This window comes from Haliotis asinina, chromosome 13 (assembly GCF_037392515.1).
Source record: "Haliotis asinina isolate JCU_RB_2024 chromosome 13, JCU_Hal_asi_v2, whole genome shotgun sequence".
Lineage (NCBI taxonomy): Eukaryota > Metazoa > Mollusca > Gastropoda > Lepetellida > Haliotidae > Haliotis > Haliotis asinina.
The window spans coordinates 1,594,856-1,617,005 of NC_090292.1; the positions used below are offsets into that span (position 1 = coordinate 1,594,856).

The window sequence follows — 22,150 nt, forward strand, 5'->3', positions numbered from 1 at the left end:
TACCACAGCTTTGTATTGAACCGATTGACTTGAATCAATAAATGATGTGAATGAATTGCTTGTTTAGTCAATTTTTAGTTGTAAAGTATGTAACCTTCATATACCTCGATGATAACATGTGCCGTCCTTAGACAGACATCGACATACACATCACAGATCTACGAACCTCCCTTCATGCCAGTACATCTGAAAATAATGTCATCATGTAACCTGTGAGTTTATTTTACATGGATTTACCTTTACAAGGATGAGTGCATTCCGCACAAACGTTACACCCTCCTATAATCCATGTGTAAATGTTTACAATCCGAAAATATGTCATGTTAACCCTGGACATAAGCGCGGGCGTGTTCAGAAATCTGTTATTTACGATATGTTTATAAATTGCTAACCATACTCATAGCAATGTTTAATGAAGTGGTTAGAGCCGTATTTGATCTATTCAATGTTATACATTCATGTTTAGATACAGGTATACAATCTACACGCAAATACATTCCTACACTACACACACACACACACACACACTCACACACACACACACCCCAGCAAAACAAGGCTTCAATGAGGGTATATATATCATGTACCTCAAATAAGTCCTTTTCCAAATAACAAATTTTCCCTAACCTATCGTAAATACGGTAGTACACTGATCACACAATCTGTGAATGGGAAGTCCTATATGTTGACATTGTTATGGGCGGTCAGTCGCTTATATCTGCTTTACACTAGGATGATACCCATGTATTCCCATGTATTCCCATGTATACCCATGTATCCCCATGTATTCCCATGTATACCCATGTATCCCCATGTATTCCCATGTATACCCATGTATCCCCATGTATTCCCATGTATCCCCATGTATACCCATGTATCCCCATGTATTCCCATGTATACCCATGTATCCCCATGTATTCCCATGTATACCCATGTATTCCCATGTATACCCATGTATACCCATGTATTCCCATGTATACCCATGTATACCCATGTATTCCCATGTGTAACCATGTATACCCATGTATTCCCATGTATACCCATGTATTCCCATGTAAACCCATGTATCCCATGTATTCCCATGTATCCCCATGTATTCCCATGTATCCCCATGTATTCCCATGTATCCCCATGTATTCCCATGTATCCACATGTATACCCATGTATTCCCATGTATTCCCATCTATCCACATGTATATAACCATGTATACCCATGTATTCCCATGTATTCCCATGTATACCCATGTATTCCCATGTATACCCATGTATACCCATGTATTCCCATGTATACCCATGTATACCCATGTATACCCATGTATAACCATGTATACCCATGTATACCCATGTATTCCCATGTATACCCATGTATACCCATGTATTCCCATGTATACCCATGTATACCCATGTATTCCCATGTATTCCCATGTATACCCATGTATACCCATGTATTCCCATGTATAACCATGTATACCCATGTATTCCCATGTATACCCATGTATACCCATGTATTCCCATGTATACCCATGTATTCCCATGTATCCACATGTATATCCATGTATTCCCATGTATTCCCATCTATCCACATGTATATAACCATGTATACCCATGTATTCCCATGTATTCCCATGTATACCCATGTATTCCCATGTATACCCATGTATACCCATGTATTCCCATGTATACCCATGTATACCCATGTATTCCCATGTATAACCATGTATACCCATGTATACCCATGTGTTCCCATGTATACCCATGTATACCCATGTATTCCCATGTATACCCATGTATACCCATGTATTCCCATGTATCCCCATGTATACCCATGTATTCCCATGTATAACCATGTATACCCATGTATTCCCATGTATACCCATGTATACCCATGTATTCCCATGTATTCCCATGTATACCCATGTATTCCCATGTATAACCATGTATACCCATGTATTCCCATGTATACCCATGTATACCCATGTATCCCCATGTATACCCATGTATTCCCATGTATACCCATGTATACCCATGTATTCCCATGTATTCCCATGTATAACCATGTATTCCCATGTATTCCCATGTATAACCATGTATACCCATGTATTCCCATGTATAACCATGTATAACCATGTATAACCATGTATAACCATGTATCCCCATGTATACCCATGTATTCCCATGTATACCCATGTATACCCATGTATTCCCATGTATACCCATGTATACCCATGTATTCCCATGTATTCCCATGTATAACCATGTATACCCATGTATTCCCATGTATACCCATGTATACCCATGTATTCCCATGTATTCCCATGTATACCCATGTATACCCATGTATCCCCATGTATTCCCATGTATACCCATGTATACCCATGTATTCCCATGTATTCCCATGTATACCCATGTATACCCATGTATCCCCATGTATACCCATGTATACCCATGTATACCCATGTTAGCAAGCGACTGTGAGACAGGTTAGATTGTAAACAGTCTGAAGGGAACTAGTCTTCGATAAACTACATCTAAGGATGTCAAACGGATGACTCTTGTTTGTGTTGTGGCGATACTGACAAGCACGCAACTACTTTTAACTATAGTAGTCACTGTATCACTCAGATATTGAACATTACTCCGCATCCTTCAATTGAGATATTAAGCACGCACCTGCGGGTTGCATTGACAACCGCGCTCAGTCATGCGTGTCTTCATTGAGTACACTTTGAAAAGCTATGGTTTTCACTAGGAACCTCCCTCTGTAACGTCAGGTTATGCACAAGTGTAGCCGTGATTAGTTACTTTCAAATATTCACTGATTTTGGTTGTAATTCTTGAATTACATTGTATGAGTTGACCACATTATGAAATGATGAGCTGGAAGGGTATCTTCCCAAAGTGGAACTTTCTGAACTGTGCACTGGTCCAAGTAAGGATGAAGATCGTAAACATGAAACGCGTTGCTTGCCACTAAGATGTCTTATAGATTGTTTTCAACTCTTTCCCAACACACCTACCTTCATGGGGTTGCACTAACCGCTTTTCTAAATGATACAGTTATGTTTCAAACCATCTAGTTTTAACTATCACGCCCTGAAGTAAAACTGTGTACATGTATTTTAGTTGACACGGTTAAAGTTCAACCGTATGGTGTATTTGTCATAACGTGACACGTAAAGGGAAAAGTTAGCATGAAATATCATACAAACATCAACTTTCCGAGTCGGGACAGGACTGAATAATTCTTCACAAATGGTTAACAATAGGTTCAAGTCGATCGCCGGCGATTTGAAAGGACGGGAACGGGTGCGCTCATTTCAAACTGGACCGACGGGTACTGTCTGTCTGCCTATTCAGTGTACACACTATACATTCACCCTTCACATTTCTTTGTTTTGTTTTGTTTTCTTATGAAAGGTTTTCTGCATTAAAAACATTCACCTTTCATTCCCTCCTCGCCTTTGACAAAAAATACCGCAACTGATGAAATGATTGTGAATGTGAAAATGTTCTGAATGTCCACTAAATCATTTTGTGCGTGAAGTTCAATATCTGGTGTGTCCACCATGTTGGGAAACACATTCACGCCTTGATGACATACTGTTTATTAATTTCCGGGTTGGTGCCCGTGGTATTGCCCGCCATATCCTGAAGAGCTGAGCAGGTTGACTGATGCGAGGTCCCTGGTGTTGACTCTTCGACCGAGAATGTCCCGAAGACATGCACTTGGGGACAGGTCTGGTGACTTAGAGGGCTAGTCCAATGTCTGTATGCCCTCTCGTTGGAGATGAGCTGTGACAAATTGGGCCCGATGTGGCCAGGCATTACCATCTTGGAATTAAACAATTCCCGCCGATGATTCTAGCCAGTGGAGCCACGGACGCAAAATTACTTCAACGTCTCGCTGACCAGTCAAGGATCCATTAACGATGACCAGATCTGATTGCCTGCCATGTGTAACCCCACCCCACAGAATGACACTACCACCTCCATATCAATCATGGTCAATAACTGCTGCTCTAGCATACCGCTCACTGCTACGGCGCCACCAAGCCCGGCCTTCCTGCCTAACCCAAGGCAGTGTTTGGCGTCTATGGTGATCTGCTAGGGTAATGCCCTTGTAAGGCCACCTTGCTTTCAGACGGGCTTGATAGAGCCGGTTTTTAACGGTTGAGTGTGAAATTCGTAGCCCAGTGAGTGTACGGAATTCCCTATTGATGGCAGGTGCTGATCTGAACCTATGGCGTAGGACCATCAATGTAATTAGACGATCCTGTCGTTGTGTCGTTGATTTTGGTCTACCACGCCCAGGTTTCATTGCAACCCCACCTGTTTCACGGTACTTGTCCCACAGGCGTGAAATTACACTTTTTGACTGACCCAAAATTTCGGACAACTTGACACAGCGATGCCCCCTCTCTATCATTACCACAATTCTCCATTTTGTTTGTTCATTGAGATACTGCCTCTGAGGCATTTTTCAGCATGTGTTCAACTCTTTTCCATTAGTGATCGTGAGTTCTCCAGTACGTTAAACTCTTAGTGCACGTGCATCACATGTTGAATTTCATTGTCACTGGATGTTGCGTTGGGGTGCAACGCTACGGTAACGCGCCCCTTCGATCACCCCAGCGTCAGCGGACTTCATATAAACTTTGCAGCAGACAGAACACCAGTAAAACGGAAACCTCAGAAACGTTCATGCGCATGACTTATACAGACAATCAGTTGCGTTTCTTTTTGGCTTCAGTATGGATAAATTTAAAATACAATGTCGGCATCGTAATCATGACGTACTTTCCCCATTACGTTCTGTGTCATGGATTTAGTGGAACTTGTTGGGAAGTGAAACATTTTGCCAGTGAGTAAGACGTTTAACCATTCTCAGCGATACATTCTGTTGTTTTTTTATGGTGTTGTTGTTGAACCTAACGTAGATACGTTTAGTCTGTCGGAAATAAACTAAACTATTTACAATAGTTTGTACCATCTGCCTAATGTTATGCATGGAGACTGTACTGTGAATCCAGTGGTAGTGAGATTTGGTCAACTGAAACAGTTTGCAAAAAAGACACTACTGTTGGTTTAAAGATTCTTACACTGATGCAGGTAAACATTAAGACTTAGTGATGATTACGGCTCATGAGTATGGTAATGTGCATAGAAAAGAAAGAATGCGGTAATACTCAATAATGATAATGATAAATAATACACTGTCCAAAAAAAAGAAACGCATAACCAAAATATCAGTTTATCTCACAATAAATAATGAATGTACAACAAGCAAATTTTACACTGGGTAAGGCACGTTTCCTCCACTACATACAGCCATTTATTGCTCTTAGGGACATGTGTGTCTGTGACGGCATTGTGACAAAGTCAGTACCTGGTGTGACCACCACGAGCATCAATCATTGCTCTACACCACCTCGGCATGGACTGAATGAGTCGTCGAATCTGGCGTTGCGGAATCCTTCTCCACTCATGATGCAATGCATGGCTCGCCTGTTGTAGCGTCTGTGACTGAGGCTGTCGGCGTCGAACACGTCCGTCCAGCAGATCCCACAAATGTTCCATGGTTTGAGATCCGGCGATTTGGATCGCCATGGCAGCACATTCACATAATCTTTTCTATCTGTGTACGTTCCATCTATGTAATTCATTAGTGTTTACACAATCCACCCGTGTACATTCTTTATCATCTCTATCATGTACATCATCCTTAATCCCCATCCAATCATGTGTATGTCATCACCATTGGCTTCCATCCTTAATTCCCAATCATGTACATCGTCCTTAATCCCCATCTGTGTTATGTAAACATAATCTTACCATTGGCTTCCATCATTGTTATCATAACTGTCGACTCCCTATCAGTGCTTGTCTATACTGGCTTCCAGCTTTTGTAAACTCATTCCACTTGTTACATTGTTATTGTTTTACCTGTACATATAAATATAGCTCTGTACCCCATTCTCAATCACCTGATGAAGGAGTAAGCATTAACTCCGAAACGTTGTGTTCTCATAATAAAGAAGTTGATATGGATAAAAATCTTCATTCTTATGTATTTCACTTCTAAATGCCCTTCAAAGACTTGATTCACGCTGTTGTTGGCAAGATGGCCCATGGTAGCACGTGTAGTAAGAGCTCTGTCGTTGTGTTGCTGGAAAATCTTCGGACATCACGAATACAGTTTCCAGTGTAGTGTTTATTTCTCCGTCGGTAGACACGCATCCTACCATCATGGCGATACAGCAAGAACCGCGACTCATCACTAAGTGCACTGGGGTCCATGGTCGACCGTTTCTGTACCATTGTAGACGTCCATGACGATGATGATGCCGAAGGACAGGTGCTCTATGTGATCACATTGGTCGTATCCCAAGCTGTCGTAGGCTATTTCTGATGGTTTGCGCTGATACTCTAAGAAGTCCAGGAACATTGTTGGCCTTGTATGTTGCACTGACTGTCCGGTTGCGCAGATGCAACACCCGGATGAAGCGGTCCTACGCCGGAGTTGTGACCCTTGGCCAACCAGTTCTCGGTCGATGCTTGTAGAGTTGTGGAGTTTCTAGCACTGCCACAGACGTGAGATGGTAATCTGCCTCAGGTTCATGTGCTTGGCTACTTTCTGACGTCCGATGGCTGTGTTTCTACACTCTTCATTCAGTCTCTGCATTTTTAGGGTCGGAAATACTGAACAGCTGACAATAATTCGCAACGTTACTGTTACATTTTTATACCCATAGGAATGAAGCGTTAGTACCCGTATTTGCACGTGCACGTGTCTTTCTCCATGCGATTTTGACCAAGGTTTAATTCAAGGTGTTGTATTTTGGCGACAGTTCCCCAAATGTTGCGTTTGTGTGCAATGAACTAGTGTACGGGCTGTATTCCCAGTTAGTAATGACATTTATATTGATTTCAAGCATGTTTTATTAATACATTCTACTTTAAAAAGCAGATTTCAGCTGTGAGGTTCTTTTTTTGCCCAGTATAGTAATGACTATTTGTTAAGCGCCATAATCCACACACTAGTGCATGGTCAAAGCTCCGCACTCAGCAATATTCAAGCTATCTGTAAATAATGGAGCCTGGTCTAGACAATCCAGGGATCAACAGCATGAGCATCGATCTGCGTATTTGGGAACCGATGACATGTGTCAACCAAGTCAGCGAGCCCGACCACCCGATCCCGTTAGTCGCCTCTTACGACAAACATGGGTTGCACAAGATCAACTCAAACCCAGAGCACTGATATCATGCTCAGAGCGCTGGGGAAAGAGGGGGAGAGTCAGTAATATGCATAGAAGAAAAGATAAGTCGTCAATTGTGAGAAGCTGTTAGAGAATCAGAGTCTTTCGTGTATACTGGCAGTGAAGTCCACAGTCATGGGCCGCCATGAAAGAACGACCGGATAATAAATGAGGAAAATAGGATAGTTACAATTGTACAGGATCAACTGATTCTGAGATGGAAGAGGTGTGTATACTCTGATCAAGTCAGTCAGGTAGGATGGCGGGTGGGTGTGACAGTGCAGACAGTGCAGATAAATTTAAAGCCCATACGTTGTTTCGTGATCTGCTCACTGACCTAATGTGACAGGATTTTGACGAAATGATGCTGGCGAAATGAAATAGTTTGTTATATGTGACAGTTCTATGACAGATCCACGAACAGCCTGAACTCTACTGACAGGCACAGTAACTGTCGATCCGAGTTGCCATAGATATTTCGTATACTATTATGCACATCCTACATGGACTGTTCTTGATGTGTTTGTGATTGGCATGCAAATTGAGAACGAACGTGAATTACAAACGAACTAAATACAACATATTCCCTTCAAGCATGTTACGAGTGAGTGAGTGAGTTAGGTCTGACATCGCCCTAAGCAATATTACAGCTATATGGAGCGAGTCTGTAAATAGTCTGGACCAGAAAATCCAATGATCAACAGCATGAGCATCGACTTGCGCAATAGTCAGCAAGCCTGATAACCCGATCCCGTCAGTTGCCTGTTACAAGCGCAGGTTACTGAAGACCAATATTCTAACCCGGACCTTCACGGGTAGTGTGTTAGGAAGTTGAATATAGACGTCTACTCCCAGCCGCGTATATATATTTAGTTGCTTCAAGATCAATCACGTATTGCTTATTTGTCATTGAACAGTACAAACCACTCTAAGGTGACCAAACACTGCATGAATGTGTCTAGTCCATGGGCACCCAGTCCGGAAGTACATAGTCGCTGTGGAAGTGGCTATACCATCTGGACATCTCCGTGTTGTTTCGGTACGGATGTTTATAATACACAGTTGTCCCCCCTGCCAGAAACCCAGCCCACCAGCCGAAAGTCCCGACACTTAATATAGTATGGTTGCACATGCTCAGCAAGCAAAGGTCAATTTCCTCCGTGGCCCTCTTCATCACCACCACATCCGGTGCGCCGATATTTCGATTTACCCAACTTCCGTCATCTCCTGCAACAACAAACAACGTGCTGGGGAATATAGCTCGGAAATACCTCATTGCATGGATGTAGTATTCCGCCGGAGGAGTGATACGTCCCTGTCGTTTACTCAGCGACGATAAATAGTCCCCACGTCTAACGTGCATCCCAATATAAGTCAGATTTGCAGCAGCGTCAGCAGCACTGACCTCATGGACATGTTGCCTCTGTGTTTTCATGTCGACATGTTGCCTCATGGCGTCATTAGGATGTAGCAGGGTGGAATTGGTGGCTCCACCTGTTGGCGTGGAGGGCATGCCCACAGGTGAGGCAGTCCAGTTGCCCTGGTCAACGCCCTGGTTTGTCGGCCAGCCGGACCGTCGCACGAGGAACTCCTGTGTGATAGATAGTAGTTTCCTGTTGGCAGCAATGACTATGTTTTCTCTGAATGTCAACTGTTGCCTTATGCTTGATTCGACCGGCTTGAAATACTTCCATGACTGGAGATAGAGTCCGATCTCTTGACATTCATTTTTGTTTATTTTCGTGATGAGATCGGAACTGTAGTCACAACATTCAACCACTACACGTCGCCAGTTCTTGCATCCATGGAACGTAACAACAGTTTTATCCACGTGGAATAATTTGTTGATGACGTTGCCTTCAGGAATAAACAAGGACATGTTCTTCACTGTGGCAATAGCGAATGAAGCGGCATATTCAAATAACTGGTTGCCAAGACGACCTTTGAATACAGGCGTTAGAACGGGCATTTCATTCAAGTTTTGTTTTTGCTTCCCGGCTGACGTACGGATATGTGTGCTTGTCGTGGGTGCAACACTGTCTTTTGTAATTGTACTAGTAGCATCAAGGGATGTGCGAGACTTGGTTTTGTTTTGAGTTTCCGTTTTGTCTCGAATATTTTCTTTTTGAATAGTCTTCTTGTCTCGAGGGGTCTCTCTGTTTTGAATAGTCTTTTTGCTTTTAACATTTTGAATATTCTCTCTCGTGTTACGAAAACTAGAATCGCCCGTCCCTCGAGTCAACCCTGTCGCTACGACTACTGTTGTTGGAGCTCTCAGCTCTTCTACAGGGGTTGTCATAGTAGCCAGAGTTCCAGGAAACATGTGACGGTAGGCGAAGTAGCTGTATACTAACAGCAGGTACACTGTCACGCCCCCCGCGCCTGAAACATATTGTTTGAGTTTAGCCAGACAAAACACATTGTAGACTTATGCCACAGCCATTGATATCGTCAAACATCTCCAACTGTGTGTCAGCTTACATATCTAAAACGTACAGAAAGAGAGAGAGGGGTGTGTGAGAGAGAGAGAAAGTGAGAGAGAAAGATATGAGAGAGAGGTGTGTGAGAGAGAGGGAGAGAGGAAGATGTGGGAGAGAGGGTTGTGAGAGAGAGAGGGAGAGAGAAAGATGTGAGAGAGGTGTGTTGGTGAGAGATGAGAGAGAGAGTGAGAGAGAGAGCAGAAGAGGTGAGAGAGAGGTGAGAGAGAAGTGAGAAAGGTGTGAGAGAGAGTGGTGTGTGAGAGAGTGAGAGAGTGAGAGAGCGAGCGGTGTGACAGAGATAGAGAGAGGGAGTGAGAGATGTGAGAGAGAGGTGTATGGGTGAGAGAGGGAGAGACAGGGGTGAGAGAGCAGGAGAGGTTGAGAGGGAGAAGTGAGAGAGAGAGTTGAGAGAGTGGTGTGTGTGTGAGAGAGGGAGAGAGAGATTGAGAGGTGCGTGTGTGTGAGAGAGAGGGGGGTGAGAAAGAGGTGTGTGTGTGTGAGAGAGAGACAGAGAGGGAGGGAGAGAGAGTGAGAGAAGGGGAGAGGTAGAGCGGGAGAGGTTGAGAGAGAGAAGTGAGAGAGAGAGTTGAGAGAGTGGTGTGTGTGTGAGAGAGGGAGAGAGAGATGTGAGAGGTGCGTGTGTGAGAGAGAGAGAGAGAGGGGTGAGAGAGGTGTGTGTGTGTGAGAGAGAGAGACAGAGAGGGAGGGAGAGAGAGTGAGAGAAGGGGAGAGGTAGGGAGAGAGAAGCTCCACTGCACTTATCCAGAGAATTATGGACCTGTCAGAACTGATGTTTGTATCTCAGCATTCCTATGAAGATAAATCTCCGCTTTGTAATCCGCTCCGTCTACTACAGCCTGACACTGATTTTCTGGGGTCAACTGACACCAATGGATACCAAAGGTATCATTTGGCTCTATTCTTCCGAGAATTTCATCCATTCTATAACAAAGATAAGTACCTAACACATGACACTATGTAATATGGGTGAGTGAATGCGTGGGTATGATTTACCCCGCTTTTAGCACTGCTGCAGCACTATCACAGCGCATATGGGAATCGAACAGGGGTCTTCGGCGCGATGATTAGACGCATTTACTGTTAGGCCACACCACCGACCCTAACGTTATATGGATGGTCACTGGTGTAGAGTGGTGAGCTCTGGTGTACACTGATGTAGAGTGGTGAACTCTGGTGTACACTGATGTAGAGTGGTGAACTCTGGTGTACACTGGTGTAGAGTGGTGAACTCTGATGTACACTGGTGTAGAGTGGTGAACTCTGATGTACACTGGTGTAGAGTGGTGACCTCTGGTGTACACTGGTGTAGAGTGGTGAACTCTGATGTACACTGGTGTAGAGTGGTGAACTCTGGTGTACGCATGAGGTAACGTGTACGTGTGGGTAGAGTGGCGGTACAGCGGTGTATAGAGGAGGGACGGTGATGTACAGTGATGTACAGTGAAGGTACAGTGATGTACGGTGATGCACAGTTAAGGTACAGTGATGTACAGTGGTGTGCAGTGAAGGTACAGTGAAGGCACAGTGACGTACAGTTGAGGTACAGTGACGTACAGTGGAGGTACAGTGAGGGTACAGTGGAGGTACAGTGAAAGTACAGTGATGTACAGTGGTGGTACAGCTGATGTACAGTGAAGGTAAACTGATGTATAGTGAAGGTAAACTGATGTACAGTGAAGGTACAGTGAAGGTACAGTAAAGGTACAGTGATGTACAGTGAAAGTGCAGTGGAGGTACAATGGAGTACATTGGTTTACAGTGCCCACATTCTCGGATATCTGTGTATCTAACACACGGCATATCGAGAGTCAGAGCTGGGAAGTGTAATAGTCACTGAAAATGCCTTTATTTACATGACAATGAACATGATACGTACGTCATCATTGCACACTTGGGTGATTAGATACACAATGGCAGAAGAATTACCATAATATTTGTACATGACGTTCTGAGCGGGCCGTTGAGGTAATCTGAAGTTATACATTCGTCGCACCCCCGGAGACCCTGGTCCGATTCCTCACATGGGTACAATACGTTATGGACATTTCTGATGACATTGAACATTGCTGTACTGGGTGTATAACGGCACGCACTCGCTTACTGGGCTGTTATAGTGTGTGGTGTAGGTAGGCATTGCCTTCTCTGCGTGTCAGTTATGTACAGGATAAAACATCGCCCGCGGACATTAGTGAAGGAGGAGTGCTGTTCTCCCGAAAGGAAATTCCCGCGAGTCGCAAACCACGCCGGCCATGCTTTATCCAACTGATAATCCGATTATAGTTATACACTTTAGATATAATTCGAATATTTGTTGCTTGCTGATTACCTGTGTTAATTTTGAACTGTTTGAAGCATGAGTATCGGATCGTACACGTTAGCCAGCCTGTGTGAATGAAAAGACTCGAATCTTGCATCTTGCTGTTTTTCCTGCAGGCACTGTTGTACTAAAGTCGCCGCAATGTACCTGCCCTTCTTAATAATCACAGGGGCTACATTTGAACGTTTTGTTAAAATGTATTTACTGGAATGAGAGGCAAATCGTTTCGTAGCCATTGCTAGATTTTCACGACTCCAAGCATGTACAGGGTTATCTCCGTTCCATCGATTTGCATTAAAACATATCGTTATTTTCCTTGCATCATACGTGATTCAATGTTATTCGGGATAAAGAAGTACTACCACCAAGTACCGTTACCACTGGCAGTGGGGTACATTCAATGTACCCGCTTGTAAGTGGGGTACATTGAAACTAACAGAGAGGCGCTTAGCCAATCAAAAAGAACAACATTAATGTTTGAGGTAGGATAACAATATTTTCACCACCGTGATGCGATTTGTAATGGAAAGGTGTTGTGATCATTGTTATTTGGAGACGACTCAGGCGTACTCACCGTACTTCCAAAACCGCCCCAGCATTGTCCAGATTTGTCATCTGTCCATCTTGGCCAATCAGAAGTCTTCTTGCCCGGTTTCCGCGTCAGTGTGTCATAGTCACGTCATGATGACATCATATGGCTAGCTGGCGATGCACAGGCATCATTTCGTATTCATCTGCAACCCCGATTGATGATGCTGACATATACAGGTCTTTATCTGTCGTAAAATGTTGTAATATACCAATTAACATAGCATATGTACTACCGACAAAAAAACGGAACCTGATGAAATGACAGTGAATGTGAAGTTGCTCTGAATGTCCACTAAATCAAATTTGTGCGTGAAGTTCAACATCTGGTGTGTCCACCATGTTGGGCAACACATTCACGACGCCTTGATGGCATCCTGTTGTTTGATTTCCGAATGGTTGTCCTTGGTATTGCCCGCCATTCATCCTGAAGAGCTGTGTAACGCCAGTGGCGGAAAGCCCGTCCCTGATGCTGCCTAGCTCATGGCAGTCTTTGGCGTCTATGGTGAGCTGCTAGGGTTATGCCCTTGAAAGGCCGCCGTGCTTTCAGACGGGCTTGATACAGCCGGTTTTTAACGGATGAGTTTGGAATTCGTCGCCCAGTGAGTGTACGGAATTCCCTATTGATGGCAGGTGTTGATTTGAACCTATTGCGTAGGTAATTAGACAATCCTGTCTTGGTGTCGTTGGTTTTGGTCTACCACGCCCAGGTTTCATTGCAACCCCACCTGTTTCACGGTACTTGTCCCACAGGCGTGAAATTACACTTTTTGATTGACTCAAAATTTCGGACAACTCGACACAGCGATGCCCCCCTCTCTATCATCACCACAATTCTCCAATTCATTGAGATACTGCCTCAGAGGCATTTTTCAGCATGTGATCAACTCTATTGCGTTAGTGATTGTGAGGTCTCCAATACGTTTACAGAATTTAACATCTACGTGCACGTGCATCTTTTTACAGAGAGGCATTTTATGAACGCACCACCATTTATTTTCATTACCATCCGCGGACACAACACACGAGAAGTATGTGCACAACACAGTAGCCCCACACATGTGCATTTTTTCCATTTTGACGGTTTTCAAACAGGTCGATAAATCATTAAACATTTAATTTTGACAACCATCAATTGACAGTGTTTGTTTCTAGACAGTTTTTCATGTTTGAAAATGAAAACCGTGCACCTGCAAATTTTACGTCATACATCAGTCACCTTTCAAGAGCGATGGCTGTACAAACCTATAGGGAAATACCTTGGTATTCACGGCAAGTGAGTCAGTATTGACTTACTCCAACATAGTTCCCTTTTTCTCAATCGTAAATTGAAAATGAGGTTGCGCTACGTATTTAAAGAGTATATATGCATAGTACAGGATTGTATAACATCATTATAAATTAATAATGACGTCAACCACTTATACTGATTACTTCTACAGGCTGAAACTCGCGTTCATGTTGACAACCAACTATATTTAAGAATATGTTTCCCTGTGAATTCTTTGAACGTTTCTTTTTAGAAATGATACACATAAAAGGGCTTTGGGTTAACTAAGTTCGATTCATTGTGTGAACGCGACGTCTCAGAGCTTATATTTGCTCTCTCACGTGCTGAATGTAAAGTCAATGATATAAAGTACACTTTACAACACTGCTTCACGCACTGGGTCGCTAAGGTTTTTCGTGCCTGATGGGAAGATGGCGAGCTTCATTAACGGTGGTAGTTGATGTTTGAACTGATTTCTGATGACATATCATGATGTGCTACAATCCAATATCATAGATGTCAAATGAATAAATATATGCTCATTGACATTACATCAATATGAGTGAGTGAGTATTGTTTTACACCGCATTCAGCAATATTCCAGCTAAATGGCGGCGGTCTGCAAATAACCGAGTCTGGACCAGACAATCCCGTGATCAACAAGATGAGCATCGATCTGCACAGCTGGGAACCGATGACATGTGTCAACCAAGTCAGCGAGCCAGACCACCCGATTCCGTTCGACGCCTCTTACGATTTGTCAGTATGTCACTTATAATGTATGAATAAGTGTATGTGCATCGACATTGCATCATTATGTCTGATAAATATGTATCAGCAATGAATACCTTTTGAGTCGCTGTATTGTTGGACTTCTGACTTCTCATAGGCGACGCCCATAAACGGTTTCGATATTCGTGTCTAGGAACCCCTCGCTTAAAAGCGCATCGTTGTTGTTCACATTTGTGCACGCTCTGTTGCATATCTCTATCGACGGGGAGCGTGTTTACCCTGTAAACAATATGAAACCTGCTTTTGACACACACAAGGAAATATAAAGTAAAGGTTACCATGACACATCTTTTATCCTAGCATGTCATTTAGACGCACGAACTTTGAACATGACCCATATGGCCTTGGTACGCTCCTGTCTCACACATGTGACAGTGGGACATACGTCTCTGGCACATCTGACAGTGGGACATACGTCTCTGGCACATGTGACAGTGGGACATACGTCTCTGGCACATGTCAGTGGAACACACCTCCCTGACAAGTATCTTAGGGACAAATAGTTCAGCGATTATACTCACTCGCATTTTCTCTTACTGATCAGATTAAATGGTGAATCACACCTTGACTATATCCTTCACGCCTCGACTGTCCGTCACGCCATTACTTGGTCCTTTAAACCTTGACTACATCCGTAACGCCTTGACTGTGTTCATTAAACCTTGACTATATCCGCCACACCCTGACTGTGTCAATTAAACTGTGATGGAATCAGTCACACCCTGGCTGTGTCCACTAAACCTTGACTATATCCGTGACACCCTGGCTGTGTCCGTTAAACCTTGACTATATCCGTGACACCCTGGCTGTGTCCGTTAAACCTTGACGATATCAGCCACACCCTGGCTGTGTCCGTTAAACCTTCAGTCTACTCCCTCACTGTCTGGCTGTGTCTGCTAAACCTTCGCCATGTTCCTTCCTCTCGTACACTGTGTTAATCTCCCAGGTCGTTGGTGACGCACAGGCGACCGAGGCTTGCTTATACCTGCATATCTGGGGCATGGTCAGACCAGTCGTATTGAGGAATAGCGGATTGTATCTGACATTACCACTGCAATCTGGCCATACACAGCACCAAAAGCCGGTTTGTACGCAATTGTCATACACACCAATACTGTGGGCCATTCATTCTATGACCGGATTTGCCAGTGTATGCGGGTATTTAAAACTTCAGGCATATATTTCATACAACAATATACCTCTGAAACACACAGTCGCCCTACATTTTCGTATGCACAATAACTTTTTTCTTGTATGATGCTATCCCTGGATTTTATGTATTTTCAAGCATGAATAAAAAAATAACACACACATCATAGAGTCCTTCCACTGCATTTCTTTACATTTCAACAGGTGCTGGAATTTCCGGTTTTTGTTTCTTGGGCTGGACACATGGGAATTTCCTTGGGCGAGATAACATATGTAAATTTTCAAATTCAAAGAATAAAATGATAATTCAGCCAACTTAGCTACTTATGTGTATCAAGGGTGGATATAAATGAGTTTATATTCTTCATTTTACCGATTCTCAGAGAACATCACCATACCAACGGTGATCGTTCTATCATGAGAACTACTTAGTTCATCTCAATTTATTCTCACTCCTAACCAATGCCAGTTGACAACTTAAATGCCTGTAGCTAACTTCTTCCAACTGCCAGCCCACTGAAATGCCTAATACCAACTGCCAGCCCACTAAAATGCCTAATACCAATTGCCAGCCCACTGAAATGCCTTACTAATGCCAGTTGTCAGTACTCATAACGTAGCAAGTGGTGCAAGGGTGCCAGTCCAAAAATGTAGCTAACTCATACTCGTGTTGCGGTGCATGTGATCGTCACATGCAGGATGCTGACATCAACAGAGACAAATAAAAGCTCCAAACGTCTTTAAAGTGAGTTATTGAGCCAATACGACCGGTTACAATTACATATAAGTGTTGTGTGTATCCTATGCTTAACTATGGGTGTCCCAACTGAAGTTTGGAGACTTGAAATCGGTACATTTTGTCCACGAGTCAAGACTGGGAGGCGTGTGGCCCCCGTTAAACGGCTCACCGGCGGCATAGAAACTGGACTGCGAATTGTGTTGTTGTCATTTGTGTGCTGATTGTGTCAGGCCCCTTTACCCCCTTCGTTACCCCCCTCAGCCTGATAAAGTACAGACACGACTCTCAACTAAGAATGTGAGTGGAGAAGGTTTGACAGTTAAAATCGACTCAAACCCGTCGGTCATAGCCGATCTCGCTTTAACGCTGAAAGCTATCCAGGAACAAATTACCTCCCTTGGCAATAATCTCGACGTGTTTACAGGCGAATACGAAAACAAAATATCAGCACTGAAAGATGAAAATAGTGAACATAACGCAGGCTGTGGACATGCTAATAGATAAAGCTCATCGCCTTCCTTCAATGCGTGGCACCCGTCCTATACTTCTGAAATTTGCCAACTATAAGGACAAGTCAACCATTCTTAAATCTGCGAGGGACTGTTTAAAGGGGGATAGAGAGCACCGAGTCTCTGACGACTATACTGAGAGAGGGAGATGGTTAAGGCCATGTCTCTTCCCGTTCATGAAGAAAGCCAGAGATGGAAGCAAGATTTCTTTCATGAGCTACAACAAACTTATAATTGAGTGTAAAGTGTTCATTTATGATGAAGAGAGCGAGTCGCTGCTCCAAACAGGTCAACTCCGAAACTGGAAACCCAACAAAACTGGACCCCCAGACAACTACAGGAGGGGCGGGCAAGGTGATGCAACAGCTGCAATGTCCCCTGCTGACCAGGATGTACACACCCTTACCACAAAGGACAGTTGTGAATTCACAAAAATCAAAACGTGTTCATGATGCTGATAACATCTCTATATGTGCTTGGAATTTGTGTGGTCTGTTGCCTAAAATACAATGGCCTGACTTTGTAACATTTTGTTCAATGTACGATATTTCCTGTTTTCCTGAAACCATGTGCACTGAAAGGTCAACGCAAAACGACAGAGCGCCAGACGAAGATTGTCTGGTGGCATGTGTGTGATGATCCGCCAAGGCATTGAAGATACTTTAGAAAGGGTATATGCACACTGAGATAATATCATTATACTGAAGGTAGTTAATAACCGGTTTTCCCAGACTAGTGAAAATATATTTCTTGTATTCTATACATTCATCCTGAAAAGTCTCCTGCGTATGACAAATCTGAAGACAATGCTGTCGACCGCCTGCAAAACAAACTGTTGCATATTAAGCGTGATTATGGGGATTCCAGTAAATTTGTTTTATGTGGTGACCCAAATGCGAGATCTGGGTTAGATCCTGACTTTGTTACTGACGATAGCAGTGAATACTCTCCAGTTGGTGATACATATAACACGGACAATTTTGAAAAACTTCCAAACTCAGAAGACGATATTACAAATAAATACGGCAGATGTTTGCTCGAATTGTGTAAACTGTTTGGTATACATATTGTAACGCGACCGCTTCTCGTTTGTATACATACATTTCCAATATGGGTACAAGTGTTGTGGACCATTGTATTTTGTCCACTGACATGTTCGGTTACGTGCAAGATTTCCAAATACCTGAGCGCACTGAGTCGGACCATATTGTTGTCGTCTTATCCAGCCTATTTTCGGGTCTAGATTCTGATGTTTCTGCGTGTACAGATGCTCCCTGAAACCTTTGTCTCGGAATATAATAACTGCTTCATTCATACAATCGAGTCAAGTACATTTGAAGATTTTGTTATATTGTTAGATGTCGATATTAACCTGCCTGCTAAGAAAATGGGTGATATTCTCATATATTGTTCCCCAACTAGATCATTGTTTAATACAAGCCCAAATAGGCAAAGAGATTGATCACGATTGTCGTAATAAGAAAAACGGCTAAGCGGAAAGCATTACCTATCCGTAAATATCCGTAAATGCCAGTTAAATTTTGAGAAATGCTTATCAGCAAAGCGTGAATGTTGTCATAATAAAACGATTCTTACGATAAGATAATTGCGGATGATATATGCACTGCAGCAAGGTATGGAGACTGTAAAGTTTTGGAAGTCTTTGAAATGCATGATATGTGGTAATAGAATACAAAGTGGCATTTCTCCCGATATCTGGTTACTTCACATCGTTACTATGTCCTGCCCTAGGCAGTGAGAACAATGTTTTTTATGAAACTTTATCTGATTTCTTACTTTCTCATCCCTATGACCATTGTAATAACTTGACCCTACCTGACCTATGAACTGTTAACAGGTCAAATCAGAGAAAAAGAAATTGAAGATTGTACTGGTATGCTGAAACGAAACAAGGCTCCTGGCGAAGATGGTATTTCAACAGAAATTCATAAGTTTGCTGACACTACAACTGTTACTAAATACCTGCACTTACTGTTTAATAAGATATTAAATACAGGTCATTTTCCCGAAGTGTGGAATATTGGAATGATTGTCCCTCTGTTTAAGTCTGGAAGCAGATCGAATCCGAAATCAATGATTTTAGGGAGATCTCGTTGCTAAATTTTATTGGTAAAGTGTTAACGTCTGTTTTAGAAAAAAACGATTAAGAATTTTGTTGGATGTTAATAATTTGATTTCGGAGTCTCAAGTATCTTTCCGTCAGGATTACTCTACGTAGACAATATGTTTTATCCTACAGTCGTTGTGCAGCAAATATACTACCGACAGAAAATAAGGGAACCAAGAAATTGAATGTAGATGACTTTGACTGTGACAGGGTCCGTTATCGTGGCGTATCTCCCAAACGCAACATCCAATGACAATGGAATTTCGCATAATGCATGCCCAGCACGTGCTACACGTGCATACAGACGTTAACTCCTGTAAATGTACTGGAGAAGTCGCAATCACTAATGCAATAGAGATTGACACTCACTGACAGAAATGCCACCGAGGCAGTATCTCGGTGAAGCAACAAAATGGACAATTGTGGGGATGATAGAGGGGGGCGGGGACATCAGTTTGTGAAGTTGCCCGGCAGATGGGTAAATTAAAAAGTGTAATTTCACGCCTGTGGGATAAGTACCGTCAAACGGGTGGGGTTGCAACGAGACTTGGGCGTGGTAGACCAAAATCAACACCACGACAGGATCGTCTCATTACGTTTATTGCTCTACGCGATAGGTTTAAATCGGCCCCTGCCATCAATAGAGAATTCCGCACACCCACTGGAAGACGCATTTCAACCTCAACCGTTAAAAACCGACTCTATCAAGCTCGTCTGAAAGCAAGACGGCCTTTTAAGGGTGTCACCCTTTCAGCTCACCACAAGCGCCAAAGATTGGCATTGGCTAGGCAGCATCAGGGACGGGCTATGCGCCACTGGCGTTACACCATGTTCTCTGATGAGTCAAGGTTTTGCCTACGATTCATAGATGGCAGAAAACGTTGTTGGCGTCGGAGCGGGGAGCGATATGCCAGAGCAGCAATTTTTGACCATGATCGATATGGAGGTGTTACTGTCGTGGTGCGGGGTGGGATTACACATGACAGACGATCAGATTTGGTCATCATTAACGGATCCGGAGCCATGACTGGTCAGCGATACGTTGACCAAATATTACGTCCTGTTGTGGCTCTATGGACTAGAGTTATCGGCCGAAATTTTGTATTCCAAGATGATAATGCCAGACCACATCGGGCCCGAATTGTCTCCGCTTAATTGGACTGGCCCTCTAAGTCCCCAGACCTCTCCCCAATTGAACATCTCTGGGACGTTCTTGGTCGAAGGGTGTACGCCAGGGATCCAGGACCCGCCAACCTGGCCCAGCTTGGTGCAGCTCTCCAAGAGGAATGGCGGGCAGTACCACGGGCAACCATCCGGAAATTGATTAACAGAATGCCATCAAGGTGCCGTGAATGTGTTGCCCAACATGGTGGACACACCAGATATTGAACTTGACGCTTAAAATTGATTTAGTGGATATTTAAAGCAGTTTCAAATTCGCTATTATTTCATTAGTTCCCTTATTTCTTGTCGGTAGTATATGTATGTATGTATGTATGTATGTATGTATGTATGTATGTATGTATGTATGTATGTATGTATGTATGTATGTATGTATGTATGTATGTATGTATGTATGTATGTATGTATGTATGTATGTATGTATGTATGTATGTATGTATGTATATATATATATATATATCTTTGTAAAAAAAGGTGGCTGATTTTTACGTGACATTCGTCGATTTTTTAAATGCCTTTGGTTACATTAACAGGAAAAAAATGTTATACACGTTAGTTGCAGAAGGTTGCCTTGGCAAAATGTTTAACATACTGAAGAGTATGTATTCATCAGTTAAAGCTTGTGTAAAATCTAAAGAAGGCATCACGCAATAGTTTGAAACTTCCTGTGGTGTTCGCCAAGGTTGTGTTTTAAACCCTGTGCTAGTTATATTTTTTCATAAATGAACTTGTAATTGCTTTGTAATAAATGCGATCATGGAGTATCTAAAAGCCAAGATATTGAAGACATAATGATGCTATTGTTTGCAGATGGTGTTACAATGTTTGCATTTACAGTAGCTGGTTTACAAAGACAACTGAATGTATTAGATCAGTTTTTTTGTAAAAAAATGGAGTCTTGAAGTGTATACAAAAAAACAAACAACAAATATAAAAGTATTTAGAAACGGTGACATATTGCGGAGATGTGGGAAATGGTACTTTGGGGATAAACAACTAAAAAGTGTTACATACTATAAGTACTTAGGGTTGATATTCTGCTCAAGGCTTTCATGGTCAAACGCTTGTAATACTCTTGCTACACAGGCATCTAAAGCAATGGCGTCTGTTTTTCATTTATTTAGTAAGAATAGATATATCTCATTTACTACAGCCTGTGAAATATTTGATCATAAAATTAATCCCGTTGTATTATACGCAAGTGAAATTTGGGCCTACAATTACCATCTTGTAATAGAGTAAGTGCAAAATACATATAGATGTGATTGTATACACATAGATGTGATCGTTTTCATTTGTGTGAATAACACAAACTGTTGGTGATGCAGATATATTTAGAGATAGATTAACTGATATGTGCAAACACACTTGGCATGATTCTATTCATAACTCTCATTATTTATCGTACTACTGTAAGCTGAAAACAAATCTGGAGCCTGAATTTTATATTTTGCAGCTGAATGATAAGTCTCTCCTTAGAGTAGTTTATAAATTCAGAATATCCCTGCTTAATTTTAAAATTGTTTCTTTCAAATGAAATAAGGACAATTGTATAACCAGGAGTATCTGTATAAATTGTAATCTTGGAGCGATTAAAGATGAATATCATGTTTTTATGTAATGTACAAAATATAATGAAATTCGCCAAGAGTACTTGCCGCAGCTGAATGCCATACCTCAATGTGAACAAAGCAGGATAAATGTACTACAGTCTAA

At 42.5% G+C, this 22,150-nt stretch overlaps 1 protein-coding gene across 4 annotated transcripts; it reads right to left on the reverse strand.

The window, feature by feature from the left end:
* Window positions 1-5,237: 5,237 nt before the first annotated feature.
* On the reverse strand, window positions 5,238-15,747 carry LOC137259837 (galactoside alpha-(1,2)-fucosyltransferase 1-like). Of its 4 annotated transcripts, XM_067797460.1 has the most exons (5): window positions 15,349-15,663; window positions 15,249-15,290; window positions 14,784-14,946; window positions 12,652-12,811; window positions 6,922-9,641 (listed from the first exon to the last, which is right to left on the reverse strand). In XM_067797460.1, the coding sequence occupies exons 4-5, from the start codon at window positions 12,674-12,676 to the stop codon at window positions 8,218-8,220; spliced, it is 1,449 nt and encodes a 482-aa protein (XP_067653561.1). In that variant the 5' UTR covers window positions 12,677-12,811; window positions 14,784-14,946; window positions 15,249-15,290; window positions 15,349-15,663; the 3' UTR covers window positions 6,922-8,217. The 4 variants fall into 4 exon arrangements, with proteins under 4 accessions (XP_067653559.1, XP_067653561.1, XP_067653560.1 ...); XM_067797458.1 differs by having other exon boundaries at window positions 5,238-9,641; window positions 15,249-15,747; XM_067797459.1 differs by lacking the exon at window positions 15,249-15,290 and having other exon boundaries at window positions 15,291-15,679.
* Between the last annotated feature and the right edge of the window lie 6,403 nt (window positions 15,748-22,150).

Bases quoted from the DNA above. Each gene is read 5' to 3' on its own strand.
- LOC137259837 (XM_067797458.1), bottom strand. From the start codon at position 12,676: ATGCTGGGGCGGTTTTGGAAGTACG. The intron at 9,642-12,651 runs GTGAGTACGCCT...AATATGTTTCAG, and splicing joins GGGGCGGTTTTGGAAGTACG to GCGCGGGGGGCGTGACAGTG.